The 12,984-nt window shown below is 37.3% G+C and overlaps 1 protein-coding gene across 5 annotated transcripts in view; it reads right to left on the bottom strand.

Moving 5' to 3' along the window:
- Window positions 1–12,984, bottom strand: part of TBC1D30 (TBC1 domain family member 30) — a 53,418-nt gene that overhangs the window by 8,387 nt on the left and 32,047 nt on the right. For 4 of the 5 annotated variants that reach the window (XM_085044281.1, XM_085044291.1, XM_085044308.1 and 1 more), the window contains 5 exons: window positions 12,283–12,408; window positions 11,226–11,411; window positions 7,710–7,878; window positions 6,158–6,326; window positions 3,355–3,460 (listed from right to left, as the gene is read on the bottom strand). In XM_085044281.1, the coding sequence (XP_084900407.1) occupies window positions 3,355–3,460; window positions 6,158–6,326; window positions 7,710–7,878; window positions 11,226–11,411; window positions 12,283–12,408 (756 nt within the window). The remainder of the gene's footprint in view (window positions 1–3,354; window positions 3,461–6,157; window positions 6,327–7,709; window positions 7,879–11,225; window positions 11,412–12,282; window positions 12,409–12,984) is intronic. The other variant, XM_085044299.1, reaches the window with a different exon arrangement.

Here is a 12,984-nt window from a genome sequence, read left to right as displayed (position 1 = left end):
TATTTTTAGTTTAATTATTGTTATCGGGTTATAACTGTAGGCCTCACTTACTGTCTGCCTAAGAGATCCTCAAAACAAATTTTATGCCAGTGCAAGTTCTACTGGAAATTAAAAAAATATTGTCAACCAACACCTGTGACATCCTCCCAGGGGCACTTCAGAGTCAAAGCATTCTTTTTCTAGTTTTTACACAGCCTTGGATGCCATTTGGTTAATTCTGGTGAACTGTCCCACAAGGAAATAGCCTACACACACAAAGCATGATGCAGCCAAAATTAGCATCTTATTTATGGCCATAAGGGACAGATCCTGGGAACAAGAAAAGAGACAAAGAAAAAACCCTCTATTTTCACCTTAAATAATTTGACAATCCTTTGCCTTACTCTAAAAATGCAAAGTAATCTACACCTCAGCAGAACACCATAAGGGAGGTGACAGGCTGTGGCTTCCGAACAGGGTAAGTCATTTTGCAGACAACTTATCAAACACACTTAACAGCTGCCCCTCACTAGGGTAAGGCTCTTCTTTATTTTCACTGTGACTAAGAAAACAAAACAAAAAGCAAAAGCAAAAACAAACCCAAAAGAAAACAAAGTGCTACTCAAGCAGAAAGTTAACAGTGAATAACATCGAATCAGGGTAACTGCCTAGTGAGATGGTCCAAAATGCTAGAGTACCACAGAAGGATTAATCCCTCTTCCCCTCCATTCCAGTAAATAACAAGGGATGCCTCTCCTCCAGTTGGCTTCTCATCCCTTGTATGCTGCAATGTTTCTGGGTGTACAAACTTAGTTGAGCTGCTTATAAAAATGCTTGCTTTCTGAGAAGGTATGAAAGCACAGACTCAGTCTAGCACACTCTGTCTAGAATACAATATGTACGGTGCTTACCCTTTATTCACCCAAACTGTTCAACCTGAAAAAGGAGGAAGCTGTAGGCTGGCTTGCTCCTCCAATGTCTCCATGCTCCCCTTAGTAAAATGTTAAGAACTCTCACTACACAAGGGCTAAACCTGCAAAAGCTTTAAGGCTTCTACCCTAGCTATACTGTCTGCATGTGAGGGATAAACTTGCAGCAACTGTACATGCTGGCGGACAAAATGAGGACATGAGTCCCCTGCCCTACCTTAGACATCTGCTCTGTAAACACTTCCCTTGAAGGATCAGCTGTACCTCCCTCCTCTAACTCCAAAAAGAAACAGGCCTTTTACAGAACAATTTGTTTTCCAGTGGTTGAGAAGTGCATTCTACTCTTCACTGGTTTAAGTCAGCCTGGGCAAGTAGTTTAGATGCAAATATATGTGTTATCCAAGTCTATAGGAAAATGAGATGATTGCCACCAACAAGCTCTTCTGAAATGTGTAGGGAAGGCAGAGTGGGATATTAATCCTTTCCCACAGTAGAATACTAATCCTTGAAACATCTTGTAAAAAGTATTAGATGTAAATTCATAATTCTGATTTTTATTAGTGGGAAAAAAAAAGAAAAAAAGAAAACAAAGCATCTCTGGATGACTCCTCTGAAAAAGCTTAAAGCAATTTAAAAAACAGCATGTTCAAGAAGCCTCGATCTTTTCTTCCATCTTAATGGGATGGATGATACTCTTAATTTTTTTCTCTGACCAGATACATGGTAGTACTTATACAGCCTGATGGTAAACTCTTGTAGAGCCTTATTCTTTCTACTCAGGGTAAAGAGAGCCTAGAGTGAAGACCTCAGAGATGGCTACACTGCCAGTTGCCGTTTTGACTTGAATGCTATGCAAACTATATTGCAGTTTCTTCAACAGAGGACACACATAAACCAGATACACTGCTTTTCCATACACAGAACTTAAACCTGCCACATTCTCCATAACGATGGCAATGCCATCCTACCTTAACACTCCTGTCAGTTCCACAAAATACACACATACACTATGAATACAAACATGTATTGCCCCAAGCACTCATTTTTTGCTGATGCACAAAAAGATTGCTAATTTGCTAACATTTCTAATTGCAATAGCTAAAAAACAAGAAAGATCCTTCCACCCCTCCAACCAGTAAGTTACCCATGCTTTATCTTCTATTGCACACAGTATCAAAGAAAGAATTCCACAGAGTCATTAAAGACTACTTCAGCTTTCCCTCAATTATTCTTATTCATAAATGCCACATTTTGATTTTGTACCACAGTGGAGACCAGGAATTGAAACACAATAAGAAGATGTCAGCTTGTGCTGCCCTCCTTACAGATCCTCAGGATCTGAACTGTTTTGTGAGGAATCTTAACACATTTTTAAATAGCTTGTGAGTACCTCTGACCAGCTGCATTTCCATTTTTGAAGCAAAACAAAATCATAACACTCACTTCTCCCATTCCTAGACCCTCATCATCAGACAAAATAACAAAAACCAAAATAACAAAACTGAAAATAATCCTTTACTTCAGGGCAGTACTTTACCAGACTAGGGAAGTGTATTTTAACAGTCTTCCAACAATAGGTAATAGAAGCCACCTACTAACAACTGTTATTAAACAACTTGCATTGCTTCATAGACTGACTTTTTTCCTTCCCCTAAGACAGATACAAAATTTCAGGTGAATTATGTTCTCTGTACTTGCACCCATTTAATCACTGTGCTCTAACTCATCTAAAGGAAAGTTCCAGAACTGTAGCATGAAGACCTTATAAAAATCTAAGTAGACAACACAATAAAAATATCACAAGAATAAGTAAGTGTAAATAAATAAATTTTGTCTGTGATTCTAAAGGCCCTTTCCTTTCCCAGAACAATGTGGATCTTTGTTCTGATACAATGACATAGCTTTGAGAATTCAGGGACTGCAATTATCTACAAATGTCTTTGTTTACAGTACACTACTGACTGTTCATGACTTTTTTTTTTTTTAAATCACAAAGGATTTTTTTATATACTTCTCACTTCATAAACTCTTATTTCCCACAGTGTCTGCAGAATGAAAAGGACACAGTATAATAAACTGAACAAAACATAAAAATAAGGCAAAAGAACACTGTAAGAATGGTGACTACTAAAAGATTCTACATCTTACTTGTGTAAATCCAGCTGGGCACAAAAGACTTTCAGCTGTCAACATAGAATCAATTTTTATTAAATGAAGCCTAGTGGCTCTCTATATTTCATATACCAAATAAGATTTTAACTCCAACTGCAGGTCATCTACTTAGTGTTTTATTGACATGCTAGCTCAACCCAATTGTCTGAAACTTTTATTCTTGTGAGAATTTAGGTTTCTGCAGTACCTGAACAAAAATGTAATTTGTTAGAAATTAACACCTGAAGAAACCAACACAGAAAACACAAAAAACAATTATGTCACAATTACTCACCTGCATAAGTTCATTGCTGTCAATTAGACTGTCTTCAAGCATCTCCTGGGTCAGCTTGCCCATAGTACTGTAAAACTCATCTGCAGTTTCACAACACTCAATTTGCCTACATCAAAATACATGTTGGTTTTCATTTTACTTTTACATGTTCAAAACAAAACTGATTTTCTTGTCATCATAAAAAACGCATTTTCATTAGACAACTTAACTTTTAAGTTTATTTGCAATTCTGCCTAGACTTCCAAATAATAAAACTGGGCACATAACATTGGAAAAACTGGGGAAGGAAAAGGATGCACTGAGTACAGCTTACTGTCCTGACTCCTCATGATAACAGATTCATGTATCTCCAGACAGGCTACTCCCTCTGCCCCCTTCACTTCTACAGCACGAGAATCAATAAATTTTGCCTCCTACTAGCACAGGGGAGTTCTCTCATCAGCTCAAAAAGGGAGCCTAAGATTTTTTGACTGCCTCATCACCCATTCTTCACCATGCACCAAATGGCTGAATTCACCAGCTGAACTTTCTTTTTGTCAGACAGGAATATATTCACTGGCCAGAAACCATTCCTGTGGAATAAATTAAGTACAGGTGCATTCATATATGTCGTTGGGTTCAAAAAGAACTAAGCTAACATAATGCAGAATGAAGGAAAATTCACTCATTATATTAGTAAATGCTATTTCTAAATCAGAGATGGGACTCTTTTGGTTTTGTTGGTTGTTTGCTTTGGTAGTATGTTTTTGTTTCTCTTGTTTTGGGGAGGGGAGTTCAATTGGATATTTTTTCCTCACTTTTCTTAAAATTTCTAAAAACCCATAATCATTCTAAAAACACAGAATGTCATTTAGGGGAAGAGAAATATGAGTAATATGCTTTTGTGAGTTGGTTCTGTGTTCTACATACATTAGGGTCAGATGCTAAATATCTCTCCTGTCAAGTGAAAAAATTGTATTGTAGCCTCTCTACTAAAATACAGATGCTGGAATGATGAAAAGAAATACACTGCCTTTTTTCTTAAGCAATAGAAGAAGAAGCTTCCCTTGATCTTCAGCATCTGCACAGAAGAACCATTGACCTATGAAACTTCTATCCAACTCTTAACATAGTTTAGTTAAAATAATGATTACACAGCTAAGCAAAATAAATTAGTAGAAACAATGGGCATATAGCCAATAATCACAAACTTATTGCTTACCTGTCCTGATTCCTTCAGTCTCTCATGACCCATAACATACTGCTTTCTCCACTGCACCTATATTTAACCTTCCCATTCCTTCAGTCTCCCTCAAAACAGAAGTATGATTGAGCCAGCCACATTTTAAAAACGCACTTCTCACCCTATTTTCATTTTGAGAATGAGTCTTGGGAAGTATGAAGATCATGAGACTACGATCACTATTTCAGGCCCTGCTTCTTTAAATCCCCCTGTTCTAGTTCTAATTGTGAACAATGTGATTTTTTTCTCTATCTTCTTCCAGCAAAAACAGTGCTCATTTTTTTACCAGTCCTTCTCCCATTCCCCAGAAACAACAGCTACAAAATGTGCCATGTGATCAGCTTATTCTCTTGGACACATTCTTATTAATTTCTTGGGTCTGTTCCTTTCAATTTTATTAAACATGTTTGATTTTTCTTTGAGCTTTACAGTAAAATCTTTGAAGTAGTAACTTCCTTTTTTATCATGAGTTGTAACATTCACAATTACAGCTTTTAAGTGCACAGAGATCCACTCTAATAGGACCTTTTATCTAAAGTACTATGTGACTATGTATAGCTTACTCCTAGTGCAAATGATTCATGCAAGTTTCATTCATTAACTGAATAAAAAAGCTCTCAAGAAATTATAATTCTAATTATTATTCTTGAGATTAAAAATTAAATGTACTAAACAAAGCCTTTTACAATGCTACTGGCCCACAGTACTAACTTATTCAGGGAGAAAAAAGGAAACAAAATCTCCAAGGACAGAACTGAACATAAATCCCAGTGGTTTAGTTTCATGGGAAAAAGGAAGATGAATTTTAATAAGTATCACAAAAAAAAAAAAAAGTGATGCAGCTGCTGATGCCAGCTGAAAAATGTTTCCAGCTGAACTAACATCTGCTTGACCTGTCAGAGCTCACACCTCCCACTGAAGCCAGTGACAAAACTCATTTCTCTGGGAGCACTGTAAACTCTTTGGAATGTAAATATTTGCTTTGACAACAGAGGAGTTTAAAGAACTAACCATCTCTTGTGTTCTGGCCATGTGTGAGTTTCCAAGGCCATAAAGGACTATAGTAGAAACTTGGCTTGAATGTGCTTAAAAGCAGATAATTTCAGGAAAATTCGTTTTCAGGCCTTAACAGAAAGGACTCATGTACCAGAAGGTCATTCCCTTAGTAACACTGAACTGGGCAAAGTCAATGGGCTCAAATCCTTAAGTCTCCTTAAGTGAAACAAAGGGAATTAACATCCCCAGTTTCAGATACCCAACTAAGTTAGCTGGTCACCCTCAAGTCTCTGTGTGTGTCTCACACAGAGTATTCACCAGTTCCTTCAGAGGTTTATGTTCTGGAAAGTCCAACCTTTTAGCACAACATGAAGTCATTATACACAGACAGCTCCAACAACAGGAGACATTTCCTGCAAAAAGGGTCAATTAATTATCATGCCCATTCTGACATGACGTGAGAATCACATGTTTTTAGGAAACCTTAAAAAATTGCACCGTTTAGAACTGAGAACATCTTAAGGAAAACAAAGGTTAAACATGGCTCACACTGAAAAGAAAAATAAGATAAAAATGACCACTTACTCTCCTAGCTTTGCCCAGATAGCCAAAGCTACTCTCAGTATAATTTCAGAGCCTTCAAAGAATACTGAATCCCATATCTTCAGAACTGTATGGTTAGGCAGACAGGTGGCAAAGAGCGTCAGAAACCACTGCATTGTGAAGACATTTGTAAGTGGGGGTTCATAGCCTCCTGAAGTTAAAAAAACAAACAAGTGAAAAACTTGAAGTAACTGCAATTTACTATAATTTTACAAAAAGTATAAACTGCATAATAAAATCCACCAGACATTCATTCTAGCACCTCTGTTACTGCTCAAAACTTACTTAGCGTGCAGCTGTTCTAAGATAAACTGAGAAGAGCAATGGAAAAACTACACAGTCACCTTCCATTCTGCTGCGCTGCAAAAAACTAAGCAGCAGCATTGGTTTTGGACTGTGAACCCTGAAATACACCACCATACTTTTTTTTCCCTCATATCAGGAAGCTGTGAAAGCTTTCTGAAATTAAAGCTATATGAAATTAAAACTTCTATTAAAAAAAAAGCAAAAACAAAACAAACAAAACAAACCCACCAACTCCCTGGCAAAATGCTGCATTTCTTCAGTGATGGTGTAAGTCTTTATCTATATGAAGGTGAAGGTGGCTGTCTCTGTAGTCATATCTATTATTTTATGCACTTGTTAAGTTTCAAACAAGATGTAGTATTTCAGCCTGAAACTCTGAAGTTTTACTTTCTTGTTATGCTCAGAGAACACTTTGTGCATCCCAGTATCAACGGATGCTCTGAAGGCCATGACCACAGAGGTCAGCCTGTGAAAACACTTTCAAAGAGCAAGTATTTCCTTGATACCCTTTCTTTGGTTTTTGTAGAGTTTGGGTATAACCACAGGGAACATACTAGCAAATCTTTTCTAAGATGGAACTCAGGGTGCACTTAGCTTCCCGATTGAAAAAGAAACCAAATCAACTAACAAAAAAACACCTGCCCTCCCCAGAACATTCCCAAATAAAAGAGCTGTACCTCTGGATGGAATGCTATGCCATAAATAAAAATAATTCACAGTGCAAAGTTAGTTTTCAGGTAGCAACCCAAGATACAGTTCTGAGTTTTGCACCTGTGTATTGGTAAGCATCCAGGTGAAGAAATCCTAACCAGCCTACACTGGCTCTCACATTGTAACTCTTCCCAGAAAGCTATATGAGCCAGCAACTACACAGAGCAATAGCAGGACAGCTATCTTGAGATAAGGCAAGAAATTACCTTTCCAAGGTAGTCCTTGTACTAAACCTAATGTTAGTGTTGTCACTCCAGGCTTTGTATAGTCTTGTCAACACAATTCTGTTTGCAGCTAGTGGTGGGACCAAATTATTTCCTTTTGTTTTTTCCTGAAAGTACCACCTATTGCTCCAAAGGTTATCAATAATAGAAACCATCATGTTTCACCTTAACAGTTTAAAATCCACATTCTAAGCAATAAACTCATGTAAACACCTAAAATATGGTATTTTTAAACCAGTGCTCAGATGAAACAACGGTAAGATAGAGTTAATAGCATTTTCTGTTGAACATACCTCCACTTTCTCTGTTAGCAGCTCTTTGCAGGGTGTCTAAGTGCTGGGACAGTTCAGGAAGCTTCATTCGTAAAAGATCTCGGAAAACAGCCATATCCACAGAGAGAGCACGGAGATTATTGACAAAGTAGCTATCAGGAAGCACCTTATCTATTAGGTAAATCATGATCTGTGGGGAAAATGAAAGACCATAATTCAGTACTTACAGAGCAGTTATTTTCTCGGAATAACAGAAAAATAAAATTTCTCTGCTCACTAAAAAATGACTTGGAGCCAGTGGCAATGCATGCCTCTGGCACCTCCACTTACATGGGGAGGAAACACTATCACTTCCAGCATCCACAGGTACCCTAAGTATACAGAAGTACTGAAGATGCAAAGGCCTGAAACTGTCCAGAATTTATAAACCATGAATGACTGAAATCAATGTCACAGTAAGCTGTGCTCAAGATGGAAGCATTACTCACACCAAACGCACTTTTTGACACTTCTGATGTTGGAACTGTTTATGAGATTCTCCACTGCTGGAGAGTCTCACTATCCCTTCTCTGGGTAATGCCACAACTAGAAGACTGATCTTGCAAATCCCCTATTTTCCATCTTCAAAATGCAAGGAACTGTTCCTTAAAAAGAGATTATCCATGCATTTTACTGTGATGTGTTACCGTGTGCTGTACTCCATCTTGTCACTTTAAAAAGTGCTAAATAAAGCAGCATGAGACATTTCAAGCAGACATCTGTTTCAAGTGACATGGTTCAACTACATGGGTGGTAATGGATTAAATCGATACTGTCAAACTTTTGAGAATGAACAAATGCAACAAAAAATATGCTGAAGTTGATGGTTATCATCAGCCTGACAGAAGACACTGACCTTCACTTCAGGATCTTTTACAATCTGTGGCCACTCTATCAACCATATCCAGAGAGCCTGCTCACAGTCATCCCATCTGCTTCAAGTCTCCATTACTCTCAGATGAGCATCCTTACCATGTTTCATACAGCCCCTAATTCTTGAGAAGAGCATTACACCTTCATAGACAGGAGATAATCCTCCTTCCAATCCCTCTCTTTTTGTAAGATGCCCACAAAAACTGCTTCTCACACAAAGGACTAGCAAAAACACTGCTTTCTTTTCCTTCCCAGCTGCTTGTGACCACATGCTGCCACTTATCCTTGCAAGATTTCTTCAGGCAATAGCAGTCTTATAGTCCATGTTTTAAAGCATGTGGATCAGTATTCAACACAGGCAAATCAACAGTTTTTACATGAGAGCCTCGTATTTTGTCAAAGGCATTACTGAATGACCCTTGCTGAATATTGGGTCACCTCATCGTCTTATAAAAATATGCTTTATTTTGTTCAGATATATTTCAACCAATGGAAGAGTAATTTAATACAGCAACATTAACTTACAACTATGCTATTTGTGTTTTCATGAATTCCTTAAGACATAAGCTATAACCCCCCTGTTAAAGACACTGTTTCATAAAGGCCTTTGCTCCCTTCCCACTGAGTGGGATTACTTCACTGATCTCAGATATATGAGAGCGGAGAGAAGAACAGAAATATTTTTCAACACTGAAGTTCATTCTGTTTCACCAACACGTGAATTGCTTGGAGAAGACTTTTTTTAAAAAGCACTTCATGTATTTACCAGTTTGCAATAGACACTTTCTTTGTAACACATCTCTATGTATTTATTTTTATTATTTGTTTCTGTAGTATTTCTACACAATAAATGTGCAAGAAAAAGGTATTTTTTAAGTTTTGGTATCTATGAGACTTTTATTCATACTTTGATAGCTTCTACACAGGCAATCTGGGATTTTCTTGCTTACCATAATTTCTGTAGGCTAACTCTGAGGCAACTCCAGAGATTTAACTCAAGCATTTATCACTGAAGCTAACATGTTGGATCCTGTGCTGTTGAAGCCCCATGGTGTCAGTAGAACCCGCTGTTTTCCAGCCCCTTCTTCATCTTCCCAGACACAGAACTTTTGTTTGTAACATCTTTCCCAGAAATGGGGCCTGACCAGCAAGACCTGAGAATGCCTTTGCTCTCTTAACTCCCAGATTCTACAATAACCCAAACACAGCTACCCCATAGCTACAATCCTGAGGGCACCTTTACTGGCCTCTGTAGCTGTTCTGAAGTCACTCACTGCTTGCTTTAGGTGGCAGTGACTACAACAAAACCATCACATACTAATACCCAATTCTTATTACTTCCCACCCACTCTGTTCTTTTCCTTGCCCTTCCCCTCTTCCCTCTCTCTTCTGAGAAAATTCCAACCCTGCAAAGCCCACACGCTAGGCTTGGAAAAGAAATTACTTTATTTTCTATTCTTACTTTGCCAGGTAAGAGCAGTTTTGTGCAAACAGCCTTCAGGGCTTTACCTCCCTGGGGCAGTCTGGCTCCATTCCATTGTCTCCTCCACACAAGGAGCTTGACACAGCTCACAATAAAAGACAGCACATAAGGGCACTCACAGTTCTTCTCATCAACCTGGACCTCATGAACCTTGGGCAATTGTATTTCCTATGCTACCATAATAGCATAGGGAGTGTTTGGGGAGCTTCTGAACAGTATAAGATCACAATAAAATGTGTTAAAAATATTGAGAAATCTTCAAGCAAGAATTATTGAAAGGAAATTTCACCTTCTGATATAAAGTCAGTGTATTATTGTATTTTCTTCCTATTACGGGCAGCTGTCTAGAATGAAGGATTATATACCAGCTAGCTGGACTGTACTGCCACAAGCTTTATAATTTAGGAGCTCTGAGTGAATTTAAATATTTACCATATCTAAAGCATTGTCTAAGGCAAAACAAACAGCTCAGTATCTCAACACTCACAATCATCTTTTATTTATTTGACCCCAACTCACACATACAAACAAGTTTATTTCAGGAAATTTGCAGCTGATCATGCCAAATTGTCCTGTAGTAAACTGTATTTCCATTTCCTGACACATTATAAATGTCATGAAGCTTTCTTTTAACTACATTTAAAACCACCTAAGAAAACAAAGCACTGTAAGATTAACATAGCCCAGTAATTAGCTTCAAAGTGATTTACTTTAATTTTGAATATTTGGTGTTTTCCTACAATTTGCTTTAAGATGTAGCCAATTTATAACTGCCTCACATGCAACTGCCACGTAAGATGCTGATAATGAAATTTTAACATTTCAGCTACCTATGGTGTTTGCAAGCAGATTTGGGATTATGGCATAAGATCTTTCACAGTAAGTAGCAGTGGTCCCATTTATTTTTTTATGGCCAAGCCCTCACTTGTTTCTATTTGAAAAAAAAATTTAAAAAGTGATAAAATTCAATCTATTCATTTTAGCTCAGACAGGATAACAAAATAAAAAATCCACAAATATAAATTAGCTAACTCTTTTGAGTCCTGCTCTATAACGCTGTCTACAAAATTCACACATTGGTTTATTCTAAAGTTCACTAACTAAAAGCAATCTTCAACACTGAAAAAAACAAAATTACTCACTTTCAGGGCATCCCCTTCATTGCCCTCCATTACTTCCAGAATAAGTGCAGCTAGTATGTTAAATCCTTGACAATAGCCAACAGATTTATTCCACCTGGCATAAGCCAGCAAAACACGTTTTAATACCACTCGGTCTTGCTCTGCCTCCTGGCCACAGTAAGAACTGCAGCCAGTTCGGTGAAGGTCCTTAAAGGAAAAAATAATAAAAATAAAAATGACAAGGAGAGAAAGTATGGGTATTTTCCTTCCCCCGTTAGTTCTCTTGCCTGTCCCAGTTTTCATTCCACCTCCACCCTCCCAGTACATACTCCCAAAGCTGATGACAACGTTTCTTTTTTAATCTGCGAAACCTTTAGCTTACCCAAGAGAAATGGTTTCAGAAAGCTCTTAAATAAACAAGTACCCTAAAAGATGTTCATACAGTATTGCCACAGAAGATATTAACAGATCTCTGGATTTCAAAGAGACAGTACATAACAGCTGCTTAATTGAACTAAAAAGAGCAACTGTTTTTATCAAAGTATAAAAGAACTACTAGAAAACAAATTTTCAAAACATAAAAACCAGAAACTGTGTCCTTGAAATCTGAGTCATTTATAAGTGAAAGGCAAAACATACAAAACGGCTGACTGCTTTAAATATTAAACATTAATCAGCTGAGAAATATACATAGAAAAATGTGTTTCACTCCTGTAAAACAACTCAAAAATGCTCATTTGCTATATTATAAAACATACTTTTTAATCCCAGCAAACATTTGTGTTTACAGAGACAGAAAAAACCAGTTATGTTCCTTTGACTTCATTAAACAACAGTACTTTTTCAGAATTAAAAAAACTAACAATGGAGAAAAAAAATCAGAAATAGGAATTTTTTCTCCAGCTAACACTAACCAGACTAGTGCAAAATGACCAAAGCAGCTGAAAAAAAATTTGGGGGGCAAAGGGAATTAAGATACAATTTTTGCCACAGCAGTTCCAGACATGAAAATAAATCCAAATTCAAATGTTAATTTGCATTAAAAATTTTAAAAAGAAGTAACAAATTAGTTGGCTACCTTTACTATCTGGATGCCCATAGAGTCATCATCAGGATTACTTCTTTCATTGAATGTGAAACGCATGGTTTTGTCCCAGTCAATGGCTATACTGTGTAAGTACTGATCTGCCAGGGTCAGCCAAACCTAGAAATACATATGAAAAAATTATTTATTTCTCAGATAAAATATAAAGTTTTGATATATATTGTTAGATGAATCTTATCAGCTTCACCCATATGTGATCTGCTGTTAGACTTGAAATACGCAGACGATTTTAGTTACAACAATTTTTGCACAATTAAAACAATATCTTGCTCCCTAAAACAAGAAAGGAAGGAAATTATTAGCATTAAGCATCCAGATCTGTGAAATGCTTACGAAGATGCAAGTCAGTTTCAGTGAATTCACAGGGGCCCTCCAAGATGGAAACACAAGGCAAGGACCCTCTTTGTCAGTTCAGACCTTTTAGCCTCATAACCAACAAAGACTTTTAAAAAAGGGTAACACTGCTGCTGGCTTTCCTCAAACTCAGCCATGGATACATCTCCTGGAAACTCCCAAAAGAAATCTAGCCATGCAGGTGCTTCTCTTTACCTGAAGTCTCTTCTGACGTACTTTGCAGAATAAATAGCATCTAGTATTCATCATTTGGGATTGATCTGAAAGCATCACTTAGATCAGAACAACTTACTCTTGTAAGAGGACTTCCTAAACTGTTGG

The sequence above is a fragment of the Lichenostomus cassidix genome, chromosome 1Aa (assembly GCF_008360975.1).
Source record: "Lichenostomus cassidix isolate B80296 chromosome 1Aa, HeHo_3.0, whole genome shotgun sequence".
NCBI classification, from domain to species: domain Eukaryota; kingdom Metazoa; phylum Chordata; class Aves; order Passeriformes; family Meliphagidae; genus Lichenostomus; species Lichenostomus cassidix.
Note: the sequence above shows the minus strand (reverse complement) of the source record. Positions and strands in the feature narration are given on the sequence as shown.